The 23131-nt window shown below is 45.6% G+C and overlaps 1 protein-coding gene across 1 annotated transcript in view; it reads left to right on the plus strand.

Moving 5' to 3' along the window:
- NEDD9 (neural precursor cell expressed, developmentally down-regulated 9) overlaps positions 1-18833 on the plus strand; it is a 32656-nt gene extending 13823 nt beyond the window's left edge. Inside the window, exons 2-7 of the mRNA XM_088521724.1 lie at positions 406-846; positions 13054-13155; positions 14299-14400; positions 14791-16008; positions 16340-16429; positions 17950-18833. Of these exons, the coding sequence (XP_088377850.1) occupies positions 406-846; positions 13054-13155; positions 14299-14400; positions 14791-16008; positions 16340-16429; positions 17950-18459 (2463 nt within the window). The 3' untranslated portion in view covers positions 18460-18833. The remainder of the gene's footprint in view (positions 1-405; positions 847-13053; positions 13156-14298; positions 14401-14790; positions 16009-16339; positions 16430-17949) is intronic.
- Positions 18834-23131: the final 4298 nt, after the last annotated feature.

The following is a 23131-nucleotide window of genomic DNA, read 5'->3' on the forward strand; positions in this document are numbered from 1 at the left end:
TGGGGAAGGGGTGCCAGAGCCGGGCTCAGCGCTGGTGGCAGAGCCTGCCTGAGGCGCCAGGGCATACGTGGGGTTCAGCCTGTGGCTGCACGGCTTGCTGGGCTCAAGCACGTTTGCTTACGCATGCTTCTGTGTGCGCTGGCATAGGCCACAGCCACCCCTTGCTGCCCTGAAGTTCCTCTGAAGTTACATAGGGATGGGCTCCCTACTAGTATTTGGTACCTAGCACTGATGTATAAGTATCTTCTGTCTCTGATTTAGGAAAAAGAAATCCTGTGTTGTTTGATTTCCATGGTATTTTCTTTTGCTGCGCATCGTTTTCAAACTCAGTTCTTAACTCTGCGAAGATTTTTTTAAATAACTAGTGTATTCATTTTTATTTCTTCCCTTTCTTTTCCTCCACAGAATCTTATGGCAAGAGCCCTGTACGATAACGTCCCTGAGTGCGCAGAGGAGTTGGCTTTCCGCAAAGGAGACATTTTGACAGTGATAGAGCAGAACACCGAAGGCCTTGAAGGATGGTGGCTCTGCTCCTTACATGGCCGGCAAGGCATCGTTCCGGGCAACCGTGTGAAACTTCTGATAGGCCCCGTGGTGCAGGACAGTGCTTCTGCTCAGGATATGTCCAGTTCGGGACTGACACATCAATCCTTCAACCAACAAAAAATCTATCAGGTGCCAAGTTCGCATGCCGTCGCACGGGACCCCGTCTACCAGGTGCCACCTTCCCACCTGAATCAGGGAATCTACCAGATACCCACTAGTCATGGTCTCGTGGGGCAAGATATTTACCAAGTGCCACCCTCCATGCAGAGGAGCGTTGACAGCCCAGCCCTGGCTAACAAGGTGTGTACATTTATTTTCATGTGTTAGCTCCAAAGCAGGTCGCTTGTGCTGATGGCCAGGAAGGCGGTTAATGGCTGTCTCTCTCTGGGCATAAAGAATAACGATGTAGGAAGGATAATAAGTACACCAAAATTTTACTTGGAGAGCTACTTAGGTGCTGATTGTGTATTTATTGCTGAGAGGGGAGAAGAAATGCTGGGTGCTTAATGGCTTGCTTAATTCCTAAGGATAGACATTTTGGGGTGGTGATCCTGCCCGCACTAAAGGTGAAGGGAGTTGGTGATCCTGTGCTGCCCCCGGGGGATGAGGCACATCTGGCCTATGGCAGCTTTGCTTTATACATTCAAAAAAGAGCTGTCGTAGTGAGATTAACTCTCCCACACATTAATAAAACAGTTACATCAGCTGCTCAAGTAACTTTTATTTAATTAAAAATGCTGTACCACCTTGTTGGAGAAGTCCCAGTAAGCCGAAATCACAAAGAGAGTGATGTTGGATGGAACAAATAGTGTGTTTGAAAGAGTAAGAGAGCGGCAGAGTGATGATAATGAGGGATGTTTTAATGCAGAACCTCAGGCTGATAGGAAGGCAGTTGATGTTTATCTTCAACTAAGTGCAGGTTTCTTGACTGAGAGCAGGAGCTGCAGCAGCTCCTGGTGCAGCAGCTCCTGGTGCAGCAGCCAAAAGCCTCCTGTGAAGGAAAGGCTGCATTTGTGTGGGGCCCGCTCATTCTCAGGGCCAGTTCAGGCATTCCCATTAAATATTGCCCAACGCTTCTTCCTCTTCCCTTGACAGGGAAACCTTGTGCAGGCAGCAGCAGGCCTGAGGGCAGAAGGGGTGTGGGAAGGGTACCGGAGAGAGGAAGGGGATTCTCCTGGCCTTCCAACCCCACTGTTACCGTCACCCCAGAAAGAGATTGTCCCACAGTGCCTCCCCTTCCCAGCCCAGACGCTCCTCCGGCTCTTAGTACCGTCCCTACCTTTAGAGCATATAGCATGGCCTTTCTGTCTGAATTTTGGGAGCAGATTAAATCTATCAGGAAGTTCCTGGCTGATTTAAACTTTCTTCTCCCAGTTTGTGTTGGCAAGACAGTCAGTTTGGGGTTTTTATTATTATTATTATTACTCAGCCTTTTTCATCTCAGGCCTTTGGAAAACTTCTTCTAACGCTTTTAATTACTTGTTATAATTTCCTTTTCATTGATAAGAATAAATGGATTTTTTTATTCCTTCTAAGCAAGAGCAAAAGATCTCTGAAATCATTCCAAATCTGGTTGTAAGAGGCTTTTTTTGCTCAGCTTTTTCCACAATTATTCTCTGAAGGGTCTGCAGGAAGATAAAATGAGAAATCTGAGCTTGCTGCACAGGTAGAGATAGGATCTTTGCTGGAGCAATTATGTGGTTTTTTTGGGAGATCTTCCATCATTTCTTTTCTATCTATAATGAAACCTTTTTTGGGGGTGTTTACCTTTCCACAGTGCAATTTAGGCACCTTCCTCCACGTAAAGTCCCTTCTCTCCACTGCCAGCACCCCCAGCTCTACCGAAACCAAAAGGACAGTCTGCAGAAACTTGGCTGATGCAGGAAGTACTTAAAAAATAAATTTGAAAAAAGGGCACTCTGGGTATGGTTTCTGCTTAAGTTTGGTTTCAGAAAGTTTGAATATGCATTTTCTGAATACAGTTCACCGTCTTTTGAAAATGAAGACCGATATATGACTGACTTATTAAATGGTTCGTTTATACCCCTACATTTCTTGCAAGGTCAGCCATGTTGCCTAAAAACATGCGTTTACACTGTCCCCTGCCCACACATATTTATAAAGCAACTTATCCTTACCTCCCAGTGTACTCAGTGCTACCAACTCTTGTTGCTTACGGTGCAACTCTTTAATCTTGACTTAGAAATTCTTTAAACCTAATTAAAGAGCACCACTTTTGCACTTGCCTCCTTTGAATGAGGAAATGGTCTTTCATCCAGGAGGCCCCTTGTCGAGGGCTCAGTAGAAACGATCTTTAGGTATTAAGGGAAGCTGGACGTTGTGAACATTTGATCTTGGCGATGTTTGCTTTGACTTCTGAGGTGATGAATAGCTTTTCTCAGACTTGTGACACCTGCCCCAGCGGCCTGAGTGACCCTCTCTGCCTTCTTTGTTAGCTCCTTGCCGTGCTGCGTGTTTTGGCGGGTAGTCGAAGGGTTTATGGTGCTCTTGTGCCATGTGCAGGTAGCTAGAGAAGGCTGGGTGTCCTCAAGAGCGTTCCAGTGGTGCTTTCGAGCCTATCCATTTCGGTGCACGTTTGCCTGGTTTTATTTGTGCAGATGTGTGGTTTGGCCTCCGTACAAGCATTGTAGGCAAAGTCTAGGAGCTGCTGTGGGGCAGGAATCGTCTAGCCTCGAGTGACACTAAATCAACAGCAGGCTTGTTAGAAAGCTGTGCTCAGGTAACGTGTCCAGGGAGCTGGCAAAGCAAAGCGAGACCAAAGGAGGCCCGGGGCAGGTAATTATAATGATGAATTGATCCTGGCCTAGCAAGTTGTTGACAACAGAACTGTATCGGCTCCTTCCATCAAACAAAATTACCACCTCTGAAACTCCCTCTACCGCTGACATAGATCGTGAGGGATAGTTTAAAATCAGCCTTGTGCAGCGGCAAGTTCAGTCACAAAGCAGCTACATCTGTAAGCACAAGGAAAGTCTGAAGAGCATGGAGATAGGAAAACTCTGTGTCTTTGGATTTTTTCCTCCACTCTGTACTCTGCTCTCAGCCTTTTTTTTTTTCCCTCTACAAACAGCAGGGAGAAGGAACTTTCAGACAAATTTGTTGTTAGGAAAAACAGCGTTGCCCACAGACTATTGCATAGCCTTGAGTGGCATTTTGGTGTCTCAGCAATTTCATCGGTAAAATATGTGGGAGTAACTGTGAAAGAGATCTCACGTAGGCAGACTGCTTTGAGAACATCCTCTGAGAAAGGTGCTGTCTAAGCATGAAGGCTCTGCTGCATTCGTGACTGCATGCAGCTTTCCCTAGTGTAAAGCTCTTGTGCAACCTAATGATTAAAGAAGAAACCACGGTGCTAGAAATCTTCTCTGCACTGTTCCTTTTTTCTCTAACTCATCTGCTAATATAGGACAGGAACTCGTAATCACACTTGAACATCCCTGGCTTATTTCCAAGGATAGACATGTCCTTGACAGATTGAGAGTCTCACATCCCACTGTCCTGTGATCCCTGCCCTTTTCCCAAGGTTCACTACCCTCACCAGGAAGTTTCCCTTTGCATGAACTGTGGCTAAGGGAACACTGGTTTGATTTGTCCCCTGCCAGTCTTATTTTGGAGTTGTGGTGGTTGAGTCCATGGGAAAGCAGAAGCGCCACCTCCCAAGTAGCACCACCCTGACAATTTTGGCACAGAGCTCAGGAGCAAAAGGCGGTTAGCTGCGCTCTGACGTTTTTCCTCCCAATTAAACGAGTACTTGCCTAGCTGGGAGAAAACAAATAGCTGCATATAGTGTGTGTTCCAGAAAGCAGTTTGCCTCCACGCAGTCGTCCGTCTTACCTAGTTCCACTTTAATTGGGCAATGCAGACACATACTTGGAGTGTAGTAGAGTTGTTTTTTAATATGCGGGGTGTATTTTTCTCATAGAAAGAAAGGGCACCTATGTACTATTTGTGGTTGTTGGCAAAATGTATTTACCTCCCAAGATAGAAGAATGTCCTCGTTTACCCTCAGATCTTAAATGTCACAGCTTCTTGTGATACGGGTTAGTTAAACGGCCCTAACAATAATCTTACAGTCTCTCCTTTCTTCCACTTTAATGTTGCAAATTCAACTTTGGGGATTTGTAGCCTTTGTAAAAAAAAAAATAATATTCCTTCAACATTAAAATGTTAAACACACAGCAAATTTGCTGAGGGCAGCAGGAATGGAAACACAAACCTCAGCACTCAGTGCCCTCTTTCATGAAATGTGCTTTAAAGGGAGAAATTCTCAGAAACTAAATGCAAGCTGTGTGCTCAAATAGCACCTAGCCTTTTCCATAGGCTTGAGAGTTTCCCCTGTAACCTTCCATGTAAAATTAATAAGAGAACAGTCATTTTACAGATATGAAGCCCGTGCAGTTAATCTACCCTCAGTGGTCTTCCAGAAAACCACTGAGTGAAGAAACCCTTGCCCACAAGTCATAGTAAGCAGTAGTTAGTTACTGATGAGATTTGTGGATAAGTATTTTCAGAAAGAGTCTACATTTTATTAGGCTGAATAAACATATGATCTCACTATGAGTCTCTGCTTCTGCCTAAGTGCAGAGCTCTTTTTAATCAGTGCTATTTATAGACCAGGGCTATGTATTTTTTCCCCTGTAGTAACAGAAAAAAAGGCCAGTCCTGCAGTCTCGTCCAGCAGATGAGCTCCTCAGGGACACAAAGCTGCCTATACAGATTTGAGTACACGATCAAACCTTAACAAAGTTATTGAGAAAAAAAAAACAAGTTTGTTGGCTTCTTCTGGGTTGTTAGAAACTTAAGTGGATCTTCCTTTGCAACTGAAAATAAACTATCCAAGCATTAAGTTTGTATAATTTCAGTTTTCCCTAGAAAGCATCACCAGTATTTTACAAAAACTTGAGTGGAAAAATGGTGATGGACAAAGTAAGTCTCATTATAAAGAGGAAGTTTGGTTTCTGAGATAGTCAAAGACTTGTCTTCATCTTTTTTTCTGTTAGGGAACATGGTTCTGGTTGAAATCTAGAGGTTCCTGATAAGTCTGTAGATGTTTTATTTTGGAAGAAAATTAAATAGCCCAAGAACATCATACTTCCATGTAGCTGGAATGACACATTTACATTTTTCTAAATAATAATGTACATGTAATATCCATTTTTCAATCAAAAATCTAAATGAAGCTTTCTGCCAAAATGGATTGTTATAATGGTGAAAATGTGAAATTAATATTAAATTCTCAAGAGATTAAAGCCTTTCATAAAACAGCCCATCCTAAAAAAAAAGAAAAAGAAAAAGAAAGAAAAACAGAACATACACAAAATCTAGTATATTTCAACTGGGACTCTTCATTAAAACATTGTCATTTGCACAATCAGTCCTTGCTGAGATCGAGTGTAACAATTACATTGATGAAACTTCCAGTTAAGGATGCAGATTATATCTGCTTGAAAAGTATCTGTATCCATAGAGGTACTCCCATAAAGTTGCCAAAAAAAAGCTGTGCTAACACAAGCAGCAGCTATTAAGAGCCTCCAGTTATATACTTGCCTTGAAATACCCGTATGAAAATGGAGCTGCAATGCAACTCATGAGGCAGAGGACCTCTGTGAGTCTTGATCTTCTCCAAGCTGGAAGCTGTGGCTTTGGCTCTCGGAGCGGTGCAGTTCCCAACCTTTGCCATGTTTCTGCCTTACTGTACCCCTGAGAACGCTCCTGTGAAACTCAAGCTGTTGAAACAACTGGGCAGATCTTGGCTGATTTGTTGTTTGTGAGCCTGTAGCATTTGCTGTTTGTGAGCCCTTAGCATTCGATGTCATTCATAACAGGAAGACCTCTCTCTGTCCTAATTTTGCTGGCTCCGTTGCTGCTTCTCCTCAGAACTTTCCCTCAGTTTAGCCTTCTGAGAGTCATGGAGAGAGAGTCATGGCACTACCACCACAGAAAGCAGTGTTCATTGCCTAATGGTTCTTTATAGCAGAAGCTTTCTAAGAGTAAACAAATCAGGAAAACCAAAGCACACAGCTAACTTAAAGATTTGTCACGGACAGAACCCCAAAATGCTGAGATGTTGGTTTCCCTGCACACTTTTCATTAATTAAAACTGCAACTCACATGTTGTCATAGTTTCCAGAGACTGCTTTGCTCTTTGGGCGATGCACACAAGTATTGCACACAAGGCTTTGGCAGGGCAGGGGGGATTTCTCCATTAGATCCACCCACAGACATTTGAGTATTCCAGAGTGCATGACTATTGTATTACTGATACTGAAGCACATCAGCTCCTTAGCCTTGTGGCCAGCACATGCAGAAACTATGAAGTCATTGACTGTCTAAAATAAATAGTTGTCATGGGGATGGGGATGGTAAAACTCTTTTCAAGGGTCTTGGGCAAGTATCCTCTTTCATACTTCTGAAAATTGCTGGTAATATCATGCTAACTGGTATATTCTGCTCTTCTCTCTCTTTGCTCCTTTTCCATGCAAAATGACACATCCTCAGAAATGCTGTTTGTCTGATATATGTAAGCAAGGATGACGCCCTTAGACAGTAGGAAATACCCCTTCCCAGCTAGTCCTGCAGCTGAAGGGCAGGCAGGAGCAAGCCTGCAGGCTGAACACAGCTGGCAGAAAGCCTTCGAGTTGACATCAGTGAGAGCAGGATCAGGTCATGAAAGCATCATTAAAAAGAAAAAAAGCAAGCAATAAAATCTTGTCAGTGAAGAAAATGTTGAGCTTTTTTCCTCTTTGTAGTGCTCATTCAGTAAGATCTATATAAAGACTCTGTCTGCATTTAGCTTGTGATCATGAACACCATCAGCAAGCAGGAATTCGGTGCCGTAATCCAAAGCTTACACACGATGCACATCACAGCGATCCCACTGCACTTGGTACAGCCATGTTGGCTTGTCCTAGTACAAAATGAGGTTCTTGATGTAGTTTTATAATCCAAAAATAGTTTGAAAGGAGATAAACTGTATTTTAGGTAGAGAAGAAAATATAGAACTTAAAACAGTTTAATGAAGCTGGTGATCTGTGCTGGTTTATAAGAGGAAAGAAAGAAAAAATAGCACCAGAAGTTGTAAAGTCTTGATTAGGCTAATTGCAAAGCCTAAAGCAACACCCATTATATATATATGTCACATTACTATACCATGGGGGAATTTTTTGAGAAAGGGCATGTACAAGTAGGACATTTCATTGTCACATAAAGCAATTCCTGCTTAAAGCTCCGAGCCTACAAAGTTAAGCATTTTTGACTTAACACACTGTGTCAGTGACATCAGGGCTATTGAGAGCCCTTACAGGTAAAGCACAAAAGCAGATCTTCATAGAAAAGTGTCTTGGGCAACGACTGGAGGTAAAGCATGAGCAAAAGTAAGCAGGTGTTTTGAAGATGCAAGCAACACAGAGAAGTAAAGCTGGTTTGGGTTAGGATAGCATTTGTCACATCTCCTTATCTGCACACATCTCATTTCTGAGAAACCCAGTCGGGGAACACCGAGTGAAGGCGGCCAGGGCGAAAGCTGCAGTGTCACGATGCGTGTCGGCAGCTCACATTTTTTCCTGCCACACAGTGAAACTGGTATCTCAGTCAGCCTAAAGAAGAGAATACGGTCATTGCTGTTGATTTCTTCTTGCCTTGCAGTAGCCGTGAGGCTCCTACCACTAGAAACCAGCTTATAGATTCAGATCTAAGTCTGGTACACTAGAAAAAATGCCTCTACTGGCTTCTTCCCCTCTGCTTCAGTGTGTGCGAGCCTTGATCAAAAGGCTGTCTGACATCTCCATTTTGGCAGAAAATACTCTGACAAAACATGCTTAGTGGCCAGATTTTCATTCCTTATTTATGCCAAACTAAAGTCTTGTGATTTGATAATCTTAAGACCTGTGTCAGCTCGCAAAAACAAGCTCTATAATTGAGAGTATCCATAGCATGTACAAAAACATAACCCCAACCGTGACTGCTTAACAGCTAGGAACCACATTGGATGTTTTCATATATAACAAATTAATGAGTAGCAAATATACTGTTTAACTAAGTCAAGGCTACTGCTTCATAAAATCCTTTTTTTGCATGTCTATTACTACAGTCTACACTGAGTGATGTGATGGGTAGTATTGCCAGGAAATAGATGATCAGATAGTCACTGGAAATCTTGCTGCTGTGTGTGAAAGAGAGGAAACACTCTGTCCTTTCTGTTAAGAGGGCTGAGTTTAGACAGCAGATCTTTCAAATGCCTTGATCATCATCAGAGAGTCCTCTCTTAATGCATCCCCTCACTGTTCAGCTTAGCCACAGTCCCCAAGAACAAGCATTTGGATAAAGACAGCTGCTTTCTGAGTACCTGTCTGGGGCTGTGCGTAGTACCCGCCTGCCCTTCTCAAGTCTGCCCTCTGCCTGGGATTAGGAGCAAGTTGAGCGTATCTGTGCTTCAGATTTCTCACCTGTGAAGCTCAGGGAAGCTGCCCTTGTGCTGCGTAGCAAGCATTGCTATCAATGGGAACAGGCCAACAGCATTCCAACGGGCCAAATACTGTTCAAAGGGCAGTGTAAAGGACAATTTTGCCTATCTGTGATAAGCAGAGAACTGTCTTGTTGTTCCCTTAGTTAGTAGTGTTCTTTATTTTTATAGCCTCATTTCCATTTTAATCCTGGCCAAAAACTTGTGTTTTGGTTTCCTTATATTTAAGGAAGGGGTACTTAATGAATCACAAGGCTGGCTATTTTGCAAAGTACGTGCACATTCAGCTCTTTTTCTTGGTCAAGAACATGCAGTTGGCATGGAAAGGTCCCAAGTAATTGCTTTTGGAAGAGCGTGGTCTTCAGCAAGAACAGGACAAACTTCCTGCTCACTTGTCCTTGTTTTTCAGTCCTGGAAGTTTGCAGTAGGCTCATTACATGTTTCTCCAGAGCCAAACCTGCTCCCCCTGTTAGTTGCTCTGCATGGATTAAGTGGTTATGATGTTTTGAGAATGCTGGGCTAGATAGTTTGTGGGAACACCATCTGTTTCCTTTAACGCATAAACAAGGAAAATTGCTGGTTTGAAATGCAGGGTTATATAAATCCAGATGACCACAGACATTCTTAAAACAGAAGAAGTAAAAGGAAAGAAAAAAAAAAAAACTTGTATGGTCTGCAGTTAAGTGACATTTGTTAGGAAACAAATTCCTAAATACCAGACAGGGCTGCCATCCCTATTCCCAAAGTGAGAGACAGGAACTTCTCTTTAGCAGCCATCCTGTCTCTTCCAAAGTCCATCTTCAAAATGAAGCTGCCATCAAGCATTCAAAACGCAAAAAAAAGGAAAGATTGAACAATACACTGAAGGAGCTGAGCATCCTATTCAGAAACAGGAAGTTCATTTATGGGTTATTTATGGGTGAATATGCCAAATCAAAAGTTGCTTCTGAAAATCTTGGTTTCCATGCTTTTCTTAGGATAATATAGGATTATCTCCCCAGCTACCCTTCTCTTTCTTATGCAATAGGACCAGTGCGAACATGTCCTGGCTTTCCTGTGAGATACTAGTATCTTTGAGGCATGAGAATTGGAAGAAATAATCTAGTTTTTCACATCATCCTTTCAAAATATTTGCTGAAGATGTATTTTCGTGATGAGCAGCTTCTGCTCTGAAGTGAGTAGGAAAAGCAGTGCAGCAGAAGGCAAGTTCAGCTAGTGAACGGTGTTAGAAGGGAGAGCACGGGAGGTAGAACAGGAAATATTCTTGGATGATGTGCTGACCTTTTCATCATTTATGGAGAATTTTATGATGAAATCATTCAGAACATGCCGTTTCTTGATAGTAAACTTCCATTCAGGAAGACACACCTGAGTCACTGGGAGACCATAGTTGGGCTTCACGTTATCAACAAACTGCTGTTGTTACTGGGTGTTGCTGGGGTTTTTTTGAACCATATTTTCTGTCTTTTGTGTGACTATCTCAGGGGCCTAAAAAGGAGCTGTCTGCTCCAGTGCATTTTTGTTTGGAAAATTTACTGTTTTAGCCTCTCGCCGTCTTTGCCAGCAGACAGAAGCCGCCGGAACAGGGGCTTGTTCCACCCAGACGGAGCAGCCTCCAACAAAATGAATGTGCCGGAATACATGATAAAAAAAGGGTCATGCAGTACTGAGTGGAAATAGCTTCCTTCATCTGACCAGATTAGTATGAGTGTGATAATGTAGGATTATACAGCAGCAGCAGCAGATTATAAAAACAGTGTCCTGGTATTTTTTTAAGCCTTTGGACGTCTGGTGTGTCGCCCTTTTCTGAAGAGAATGGGAAGGGTCCCTAAGGATGAGCTACAGGAATTGCACAGCTGCACAATACTGCTGCCGACAGAGTGAAGGGGAGATCTTCTTGGGAAAACTGAACACGCGAGCAGCTCTTATTCCACATCCCCAGCCTCTGTGGCATAAGGATATTGTTTGCCTTGCCATTTTGGCTTATATCAAAGGAAAGCGCTGTATTTACCTATCACAGCAACGACAACAGTTTTTAGGTGTGCAAACCTTATTACCTGCTTTGCTTCACGTCCTGTTTTATGTTAGAGACCTGTGACTTTTCCTTGAGCTTGCTCACTGAAATTCATCCTCTGAGCGGGGAGAGGGTGCTGGAGTTACAGGATCCTGGATGAGGCCAGGCTTGAGCCAGGCTGGCCGCTGGGTGCCGAGCGGGAGCGCATCGTGGTGCTCCGCGAACCTGGAAGACGTGAGGGGCCCTAGAGCTGCCGCAGAGGCGCTGGACGGCACCCGCAGGGCTGTGAGGAGCATCACATGTGCGTGCTCTGGGTGTGAGCAGGTCCAATTTGCCACCGTCGGGATTCAGAACGGAACTCAGCTCCTGGAGCAGGTGCCAGCTGAGCTGTTCGCTGGTGTTTCTCCGAAGGGCAATTTCAGGCTGAGGCAGCAGTTCCCTCCTGCACGGACGTGAGCCAGGCCGGCCACTCGTCCCACGCAGCAGCAGTCAGCACCTCACGCAGAGGCAGGTTTCTCCCCTTAAGGAGGAACCTTCTTAAAGGTTTCTCAGTAAATGTGTTTTTACAGTGTAGTAGGTGGCTGTGGGAAAGGAACTGTCTGTATAAATTCCGTATGTTTTTATGCTTTTTTTTCCAAGAAATCATATGTATGTAAACATTAAATGCAAACACTAAATGCATCAGGAGTCCTCTCAAGGGCAGTGAACTGAATCCTGTCAAAAAGCCGTATTTGGGGCAGCAAGTAAAAAGGAGGAAAGCCGGTGTCATTGCCATAGCAGAGAGGAAGTAGGGGGTTCGCATCAAGAAGTTTCTCTGCAGACCTCAGTTAAAAAAAAATGTATCTAGGATGTTTAGCCAGGATACTAGGATTTCTTATGGCAAAACTGTTAGGGGATCTTTGCTGAGCATGCGGTCATAAATTGTTTTATGTTTTGCATGCATTTCCAAGACTAGTTAAGTAATCTCGTTACAGAATTCTCCCCAGCTGAGCATGAAACCTCATCCTACATGGGCCTATGTCATTTGCCATTTTATGCCTTTGGTTTCCACTATTTGTGCTTCCCTATTAGAGTTAAATAGCAGTGGCAGAGGTTAAGATGTCAGCGTTTCCTCTAGAAACCCATCTCTTTCTGGGCTGAGGTAACTGCGCCTTTTGCACCACACGCTACTGAAACTCTGCCGCACAGATACTGTCCAAGATGTGAGGCATTTATTTTTGACCATATTTTATTCAAAGTCATTATGGTAGTTAATGGTTTAGAAAACATCAAAAATGTAAATTCTAGGCTTTTTTCGGAGACTGTTCTTACATTGTGTACTTACCTCAAGAATGGCCTGACATTTTGCACCTCTTAGCCGCCGATACAGACGAGCCAGACGGAGGCAGCCCAACTGAGTGCTCTGCTTTGGTAGGTTTGAGCTTAGCTCTTCCAGCCACAGCTCGCTCAGCCCTTCCTTCGGGATGTTGTCGCGCAGAGCAGTCCCACAAGAAATCCTGCTGAAGTACATGGGCAAATACCTCCCCAGGCAAGGGGGAAGCTCTGAGAGTAAGGTATACAGAGTATCTTAAGCCTCTGTCACTAAGGGAAGACACTCAGCTGCTCCCTAGGCTTAGCAGAGATGCGCACAGCCCTGGGTCTCACTCGGTCAGCGGGTGCTGTGGCCATCACATCGCGTGCTCTGTACTGGGGGGAAGTGCAGAGCTCTCTAAGGCCTCCTCCCTGCTGCAGAATCTAGGCTTGGTGAATAAGAGATCTTGTAGGACCAGCAACCAGCCTGGTCAGAACTGACTAGGAAAGAAAAGATGGTGCTTTTGTAGCTACGAAGAGTCATTTTGCAATTTTCAGCTGTCAGAAGCATAGGCAACCTATGTTACTAGAATTGCTGCATTAAAATCTGAAAGCCAATAACACTGGAATGTTCCTACCGAGAACCTTACACGGTTACAGAGAAAACATGTCACGAGCTTCAAAGACTTACGTTTTCATACCCTTCTCTTTTAATCCACAGGTAATAACTCCAGTCAGGTCAGGACAAGGTTACGTTTATGAGTTCCCTTCCAAATACCAGAGGGACACATACGATATCCCCCCCGTTCGCCCTCTCCAAGGGGTAAGTATCAATAAAACTGGCAACAGCTTTGACAGGGCACAAAAAGTGGTAACTTCCCACCTTAAGTTTATGACAGAGCAAGTTCTGTCATTCTAGAGCGAAAGTATGTTTTAATTAGATGCAATGGCTTTTTCACAGAGTGCAGAACTTCAAAGTTGTATTTGATGTTGAGTAAGATCTGGCAGCACACCAAACACCAAAGTCCCATTTGTTTTCTGTGTTCTGATCAAACAGAATATCTGAGCAGAATAAATGTGTTGCCTGGGAACAGTATTTTTTTCCTTTACTTTATTGTTGCTTAGCTGACAGTAATTCACTCAATAAGAGCAAAATTGTTTCCTAGATGAACCGTTACCATGCAGGCAATTCTTACTGCCATATCTCTGCTGCACTGTGTCACTGAATTTGAAATATGTCTTTGTACTGTAGAGCACCCCTCAATACTCAAAATCTAGAGTGGATGTTGGAGAGCCTCGTACCTAATAGCGCTGCATCTCTGCACGGTTCTTCCATAGTGCAGCTCCTCTAGGAAACAGCACTGAAGCCCAGTGGTACCTAATGCTGTGTTGAGTCCAAGTGGCTGAAACTGTCAGGGAGCCTGAAGTAAGAGACACCAACACTGGCTGTGTTAGTGCACATGCAGCACCTGCTGTGGTGCAGGACATGCCACCAGGTGGGACACTGGCAACATTTGGTGTCGGTGCTCTCTGCCAGTACGGTGGCCCCCAGTGCACCCGAGGAAGGAGATGTGTGGTGCTCACAGCAGCAGCCTTGGGCTCAGCGTTCCGCAGCGTGTACCAACACAAGCACATTCCTCCATCCCTCTAATCGCGGTCAGTGAACATACCATCAAATCTGGTCACACAAACACGCTGCTGCCCTGTGCAGCTGAGAGGGACCTGTAACAGACCAGCACTGCTTTCGCCCTTAAGGATGAAGGCAGTGTAGCAGAGGTGTAGTTCTTCCTAAGTGTCCAAAATATCAGGCAAATTCAAGTAGGTCTCCTGTATGAAACACAGCTGCACACCCCTCCTGATCTTCCCGCTGTTTGAGAGGAAACACAGAAACAACAACAACAAATCATCTAAGATCAGAGCTCTCACGAGGTAACTTGTTTCCATAATGGATTTATTCTTTCTCTAGATATATGACATTCCCCCAGCATCTGCTAAGGGGCCTGCGTATCCAGTTCCCATGGGAGAAGCAAAAGCTTTGGGCATCTATGATATACCACCTGCCAAAGGGGTAAGTGTCATGGTGTTTCCTCAGAGTGCTTTATTTTCATGTCTGACCTAAAATTTGTTTAAAGAAAGAGTTCATCTTGAAGGAGAAGGAGGTTCAATACTTCAAATATTTCCTTAGATGTTTGAGCTGCTGAGTAAAATAGAGGAAGGGAAGCTTTGTGTCAGAATTTCTGACCGTAGGCAGTGTGACTTAGTAATTAGAACTAGGTTGTCCTTGCTGCTTAGGAGAGTTTTCATCAAGATGAACATTAATAAGTAAGAGATTAAAACTGACCCTCTGTGCAGCTCAGGGTATCTGACCCAAAGAAACATGATAGCAGATCTTCCATCCTGGCTTTTTATTTCCATATGGAAGATGTAAGTTATTTTATTTTTCTGTTCTGTATTTCAGATCTATGCTGCACCACCACCTGTGTGCCGAGATGATACAGGACTGAGGGAAAATTTGCAGGATTTTTCATCCCCACTGGGCCACAGTGCAAGACCAGAAGGAGTTTACGATATTCCTCCTCCCGTCACCAAAGCAACTGGGAAAGAACTTAGTCAGAAATTTTCTTCTGAGGGCATTTTATCGACTGATGGAGTGCCACGCAAGCAGAGTGTGTATGACATCCCTGTGAACCACCAAAACCAATTTCTTGGACAGCAAATTGCACCTCAGAAGGATGTGTATGATACCCCCCGGGGCACTGCCTTTCCAGGACAACAGGCAGGATTAAATGAAAGTGTCATCTCCGAAGAAAGGGAAGGTGTCTATGATGTACCACCACCCATGCTACAAGAGACCAAAGGCTTCCAGGATGTGACCGACGGGATAAATAGGCTGTCTTTCTCCAGCACGGGAAGTACCAGGAGTAACATGTCCACATCGTCAACAACATCAAAAGAGTCTTCTTTCTCAGCATCCGCTGCTCAGGACAAAAGACTAATTCTTGACCCAGACACAGCCATAGAGAGGCTTTATTATCTTCAGCAGATGATGGAGGCAGGTGTCAGTAACCTCATGGCCTTCGTTACTGCCGACTGGCGCTCGTATGGGTATCTGGAGAAGCACCTCAACGAGATCCGCAGCGCCGTGGACAAGGTGGAGCAGTCCCTGGTGGCCTACCTGCAGTTCGCGAAGGGCTCGGCCGCCAACGCCTCCTGCCTGGGCGAGGGGAGTCTCTACAACAAAATGAGGAGGGAGGTGCAGAGGCTGGAGGACTCCCACCAGATCCTCACCCAGACCAGCCACGACCTTAACAGCTATAGCTGGTCTTTGAACGTCCTCGCCGTCAACAGGCTGCACAACAAGTGTGATGACCTGGACCGGTTTGTGATGGTGGCGAGGACGGTCCCAGACGACGCCAAGCAACTGACCACCACCATCAGCGTCAACGCCGAAGTGCTCTTCAAGCAGGCGGCCGGCAGCGCGCGAGCCCGGGCCGTAGCAGAGACCGTGCCCGACCACGGCCGCGGCAGCCCTCACACGCCGCCGCGGGGCGAGAAGAGCCAGGAGCCCTGTGGCTCCCCTTGCCTGCTCCTGGGAAAAGGGCAGCACCCCCATGGCACCACCAGCGAGAGCACGGAGAAGAGCTGGATGGATGACTACGATTACGTTCACCTGCAGGTAGGTAGATCAGACGCCTTGTTCTGCGCAAGGCGGAGTGAGAGGGACTGGTGCTTCTTCTGGCAAGAGCTGATGGCAGAAAGGTGGCAAGCAGATTGCTGCACTAATACATCTTCAAGAGGAATTTCACTAGAGGGATTATTTGCCCTCAGCTAGGACTGTTCCATACATAATAGCAATACCCTTTTGCCTCTGCCACTATCCTCCTCCCTACTCTCAAGCTTGCACTACCAGTGAAAGCCGGTAGAAAGAAACCTGCTAGTGAATTTACAAGGTGATATTTAAGTCAGTTTTGGTTTAATCAAATGTCTTTTGATGTTGTGCAAAACAGGGGAAAGAAGAGTTTGAAAGACAGCAGAAGGAGCTGCTGGAAAAAGAAAATATCATGAAGCAGAGCAAAATGGAGCTAGAGCACCATCAGGTACGTGTGGTCAGGCAAAACGATCACATCGAACTGCAGTGTGCTTTGTACTTGAGTGGTACTGGTCAGGTGCAGCAAGAGGGGCCCTTGTCCTAACAGTGTGGAGCTATTAGTAACTAAGCTATGAAGCGTGCAGGAGTGCCAGAACACACGGCTGGGAAGTGAAGATGGCAGGCATTGGGCCCTGGCTCCTTTCTTTTCAAGCAGGATTTGTGCCAGCTAAGCTCCCCCATTGATGGATTTGGTGACAAAGGACAAGGACATGCACCTTCCTAGCCCTGTGCATCTGTGTCAGCCACTGCTTGTGCCAAAGCTTGAGTATTTATCATAAATTAGCTCTCCTGAAAATCAGCATCTTTGTCCTGTTCATTTACTTGCAGGCACGTAGTAACTGAGTGGAAGCAGAGCCAGCGCTCTCGCTGTTTGGCGTGACCTCTCTTGCGGCAGGAAGAAGCCTTTCCCTTGAAAACAATTTCCAACCATCTCCAACTTTAAGAGACTAGTTATTTTTTATTACAGTGTACCATTGTGGAGGGCCCAGTGCCTGTGTGTAATAAAAAGCAGCCTCTGTCTCCAAAGCTTTACCACAGATGGGGGGAACAGGCTTTTATGCCACCCCCACAGTCGGTCAGTGACAAAGCCAACTTGAGAACCTGGCTTTGCTGAGCTGCAACCTCGTCCCCAGGCGATGGGCCCAGGCTGCCCCAGCAGCACCGGCTCCTTGTGGCCCTGCCCTTCGCTGTGCTTTGGAGGCTAGAAGGGCAGCATGTTAAAGACTGCAAAAATGTCATTGTCACTCGGGTGCATCTCTCATTCGTAATTTCAGAATATTTCAAATGAGCAACAGCCTGCAAATTGCAGAGATTTTTAAATGCAGATAAAGTATTGGGAGGGTGAGCTGTTCATATTTAGGTTTATGGTAACCAAAATAGTTGATTACCACTCATTCCCCAGTATAAAAGCTCTTTAAAAACATATATAATGTAGTGTAAGGTGAATGTAGGATAGCCAGTGTTGTTTTGGGGCATAGTTGTAATATGTAACAATTATATAGACACAAAATATACATATATGCCATAGGTCCCTGCAAAATCCTGTGCGTGCTTGCACATACTGGCTGTTTGCCTGAAAGCTACAGGTGCCTGGTCTGGTCTGCCCAGAACCCCTGTAGAGTCAAAGCATGAGGGAGACATAACTGGCACAGAGAGGGATAAAGAGTTGTTTTAAATGCAAAGTTATTGGAGGTGACTGGCACTGGTGTGAACTCGGAGGGGGCCTGAACAACTTAGCTGTCTACCTTTCAGATGTGCTAAAGCTCTCAGAGATTGTGCCGGGCAGTTGTTCAGAAAAAATGTGAAAAGCAGAGTGTCGGTGTGCTTGGCTGAGGGGGCACGAAGAGATGACAGTAAAATGGTTTCTGGGATCTACCAAAGGCAGGTGGAACTCTAAATGGGAACAGTGTGTTGTAGGGACTGTTATAAGGACCTTCTCTGAAGAGAGCCTTTCTGTTGACGTTTCAGATCCATCAGTTCCAGCGCCTGGAGCAGGAGATCACCAAACCCGTGGAGAACGACATCTCCAAGTGGAAGGCCCCGCCAGCTCTGCAGGCCGCCAGCGGCACCGCTGCCTTTCACGACAGGCAGCTGCTCTCCTTCTACTCCGAGCAGTGCAACACTCATTTCAACTCCCTCCTCAATGCCATCGACGCCTTCTTCAGCTGCGTCAACGCAGCGCAGCCGCCGCGCATCTTCGTTGCGCACAGCAAGTTTGTCATTCTGAGCGCTCACAAACTGGTGTTCATTGGGGACACGCTCGCAAGGCAAGTGACCACCCAGGACATACGCAACAGGGTGATGAACTCCAGCAACCTGCTGTGTGAACTGCTGAAGAGCATTGTCATGGCCACCAAGGTGGCCGCCCTGCATTACCCTCACACGGGGGCCCTCCAGGACATGGTGGACCGAGTAGTAGAGCTGTCTCATCACACACAGCTGTTTAAGCTCTCCTTAGTCCAGATGGCATCGCTATGAAACAACATGGGTGATGCAGTCCATGAACTGTAATGAAACAGAAAACCAGCAAACTGGAGCTATTTTATGTAAAGAGTTATCATTTTTTTTTAATAAATATTTTATATGAAATATTTTAAATACATTTTTATGGCTTAGAGAATCTAATGAAATCAGGGATCTGGGAATACATCTGGTTCCATATTATGGTTCTAATATACATCTAGATATGTATACACTGCATATATGTATATGTTGCTCTGTTCCCTAAGACATCATTAAGCACCTTAAAAGTACACGTCGGGTAAGCAGTGCATATCTCTGTATATACTGCCTGTTTCTCAGTATAGTTGTTAACTGGATGCTGCACTCTACTTGTTTCATTCCAGCTTAAATTTGGCCCATGGACCTGGTCGGGAAGGCTACTTGTAGCAATCCATGAAGCCAACATAGTGGTTCTCATAGAACCAACCCCATGCCCTTCTTCAAAACTACTTTCTCTGGGTTAATTCCATGAACTTTAGCCCTCCCTTCTTGGTGTGATTTTGCATACAGGATTCCACCATTTTGAGAAGCACATGTGCAGAACTGCAACCAACAGTGCATCAAAGTGCACAGAGCATTCGGGAGCAAAACATTTGGAGGCAACTTAAGAGACGGAACCTTCTATTGAGACACGAAGGACTATGTTCAATAGAAAAAATTGAATGCCAGAAGACATTTCTGATAACTATGCAACATGGTATTTCCAGCAATGTAAATTTACATTTGCCTTGTATACCCAGTCAGACTTGGGAATTTAATTGTTGATGGACCCAGAGTTATCCTGAGAGCATCCCTAGATCCATCAGGCTCATCTCTGAGGTTGCAGGTGAACAGTGTCTCCAAAGGCCACTCCCCTCGTGAAACAACAACAACCTGATTTAAAATCACAGATATTTAAACACCTGGGTAGCTTATACATAATTTATTCAAGACAAAGCACCTATTTTTCTAGGACATATTTTGGGGAATTCCTTGCATCTATTGCAGTTCTGACTTTCATTCAAATATTGGGCTTTTTCCAAATTACATTCTACACCTGCTGAGCCCACTACTCTTCGGCACTGTGCGGTCGCCAGGAATGACATCCCCTTTTAATGTGTAATTCTGTCGGCAGCACATACTGTTTTAACCAGCAATTTTCAACTCAAATGCCTGAAAAAATGCTAGCAGGGATATGGAACCCTTTAGAAATGACATATGCAGGCTTCTGTATAACATATACGTGGATCTGCTGGAGAGAGTCCAGGGCAGGGCTACGAGGATGATCAGGGGCCTGGAACATCTGCCCTATGCGGAAAGACTGAGAGGGCTGGGCCTGTTCAGCCTGGAGAAGAGAAGGCTGAGAGGGGACCTGATCAGTGTCTATAAGCACCTCAAAGGAGGGAGCGAGGAGGATGGTGCTGGCCTCTTTTCAGTGGTGGCCACTGACAGAACTAGAGGAAATGAACAAACTGAAGCACCAAAAGTTCCACAGGAACTTAGGGAAAATTTTCTTAACAGTGAGGGTGACAGAGCACTGGAACAGGCTGCCCAGAGAGGTTGTGGAGTCTCCTTCTCTGGAGATCTTCAAAACCCGCTTGGACGCAGTCCTGTGCCACGTGCTCTAGGTGACCCTGCGTGTGCAGGGGGGTTGGACTAGATGACCTTTAGAGGTCCCGTCCAACCTTAAGCATTCTATGATTCTATATGTAAACTTACAAGTCAGAGGACTCCAAGTGTCTGTGGTTCCCGTTGGAAAGTTCTCTCCAGACTCGGTGGTAGGAGCAGCCCAGCTCACACAGTGAATTCCAGGCAATTCTGGTGATTTTACAGCAGCAGTACTACTGCTGGCATAGCTAAGTCAAGACAGAATCACACTGATACGTACCGAGTGTCTGCAGGAGACACCAGATCACTAGTAAATAATCACGAGATGAGCAGTAAGTAGCAAATATTGAGGCATTCCTGCCTAAACTTCTCCCTTCCCAGTCTGCAGCTGCCGTGGGGTTTGTTGTCTCAGGTAACAGAAACATTTCAGCAGCATCCACAGTTTCGCTGCCTTAATATAAGTGTCTTGGAGCAAAGGCCTCCTCAAGCCACCCCCATGTTGCTTCCGGAGGCTCCAGAACATTCCCGGGAAAGGCAGCAGGAGCTGGCACACCTCAGCCAGCTCCAGGGCTCATTTCTGATACAACATTTTAAACTCTCCTCAGTCTGACAAAGAAAATGGGTAGTTTTCCTGTTGCAGCCAATATCCAGTTGCCAAAAATCATCCACTTGAAACTGTTCTGTACTTGTGTTGTCTGTGACTCTTTTGTTTTGTTTTTTCTCCATGTTTGTTTTTTTCACTGTATATTCTTAGAAAGTGAAAATGTGTTTTGAAGCTTGGCTGTTCTGTTGATAGCTTGTGCTTTCAGGAGAAACTTTATCGCAAAGCCGTATTACCGTTTGTTATCTTGTAGAGAGTAACTTTAAAATCATTAAATGAGATAGTTGTTTTTTTATATAATTGAAAGAGGCCAAAATTTGATCTTATTTCTCACAGTCCTCTAAGCATCATAAGAGAAAAGCTGCCATTTGCTAAGACTACCAAGGCAATTCTAAAATGGAGAGTTTTCATTGCATCTTTCCACCCATCGGTGCTTATAGCATGAAATACAGAAGCCTGGCCAGCTACAGGCTGCTCACACAAGGCCCAAGCAAATATTTATTCATATTAACTCGTAAATTACCTCAGAAACCTCCCACCCAGGATGATGATGGAGAAGAATCATAAAATCGTTATGGCTGGAAAAAACCTGCAAGATCATCAAGTCCAACCATAAACCGTTCGACACCATCCCTGCTAACCCATGTCCCTGAGCGCCTCCTCTACACGTTTCTTGAATGCTGCCAGAGATGGTGACTTCCCTGGGCACTTCCCTGGGCAGCTTGTTCCAGTGCTTCACCACTCCTTCCATGTAGAAATTCTGCCTAGTATCTAACCTCAACCTCCCCTGGTGCAACTTGAGGCCATTCCCTCTTGTCCCATCTATAGTTATTCTGGAGAAGAGATGAACCCCTGCCTCAGTAAAACGTCCTTTCAGGTCGTTGTAGAGAGGGATAAGGTCTCCCCGGAGCGGAGCCTCCTCTTCTCCATACTAAATAACCCCAGCTCCCTCGGCTGCTCCTCATAAGGTCTGCGCTCCAGCCCCTTCACCAGCTTCACTGCCCTTCTTTGGGCACCCTCCAGCACCTCCATGTCCTTCTTGGCAGTGAGGGGCCCAAAACTGAACACAGGATTCAAGGTGCAGCCTCACCAGCATCGAGTACAAGGGGACGATCACTTCACTGGTCCTGCTGGCTAAGCTGTTCCTGATACCAGCAGGCTGCCATTGGCCACCTGGGCCCACTGCTGGCTCACGTCCAGCCGGCTGTCGACCCGCAATCCCATCTCCTTTTCCGCCACACAGCTCTCCAGCCACTCTGCCCCAAGCCTGTAGCGCTGCATGGGGTTGTTGTAACCCAAGTGCAGGACCCGGCCCTTGGCCTTGTTGAATCTCATACAGCTGGTCTCAGCCCACTGACCCAGTCTGTGCAGATCCCTCTGCAGAGCCTTCCTACCCTCAAGCAGATCAACTCTTCCTCCCAGCTTGGTGTCATCTGCAAATTTGCTGAGAGTGCCCTCAATCCCCTCATGTGGATCATTGATAAAGATATTAAAGAGGACTGGCCACAACACTGACCCCTGGGGAACACCACTCGTGACCTGTTGCCATCTGGATTTAACTCCATTCATCACCATTCTCTGGGCCCGGCCATCCAGCCAGTTTTCACCCAGTGAAGAGCCCACCTGTCTAAGACATGAGCTGCCAGCTTCTCAGGAGAAGGCAGTGGGACATTGTGTGAAAGGCCATACTGAAGTCTAAGTAGACCACGTTCACAGCCTTTCCGTCATCCACTAGGTGGGTCACCTGGTCATAGAAGATCAGGTCGGTGAGGCAGGACCTGCCTTTCATGAGCCTATGTTGGCTGGAAGAAGGACCAAGATGTTCTCGAAGCGTTCAGGCAGGTTTCAGAGCAGCTGTCAGTCCCACCAGTACTCTGGATACTTGGTCATGTGTCAGCAGAGCCCCCAGGAAGCTCTGCCCTGTCCGAGGTGCCTGTACAGTTTCCTTCCAATCACGGCTCACACCACTTCCACACCTCTAGTCAAGCTTATTGCTTGCAGCTTTGGCTAACCCCGTGGCTGTCACTCCAAATGTAGTTCTTCATCCTCTCTCTCTCTCCTTTCTTCTCTCACCATATTCTCAGCATTAGTCCCCCCCTGGAGAGGAAGTTTCTGAGCGCCTTCGCCAGTCTCAAAGCAGGACACAGAGCACTACTCATAACTCAGACGTGCCTGTTCCTCTCCTCTGGTCTCAACTCCCTCCTCAACAGGCTAAGGCCCGTTATATCAGTACTTTCAAAAACAAGCTATATGCATTATTCTTAAATGAGCTGGACCCTCTTGCTGCCCAGAAACAGAGATGGACTGTCCAGCAAACATGATTTATTTATTTATTCTGAAGCATTCTCTTCCTGCTATTTGATCACAAATCATTCTGTGATTCTGTAAAATACTACCCCCAAAAAAGTAGCTTTCCCTGGCTGAGGTGTGCTGGACATCTGGAACGCTTCTGGTTGTGGC

This window comes from Tinamus guttatus, unplaced genomic scaffold (genome assembly GCF_059628265.1).
Source record: "Tinamus guttatus ecotype Peru unplaced genomic scaffold, ASM5962826v1 Tinamus_guttatus_pri_ptg000131l, whole genome shotgun sequence".
NCBI classification, from domain to species: Eukaryota; Metazoa; Chordata; class Aves; order Tinamiformes; family Tinamidae; genus Tinamus; species Tinamus guttatus.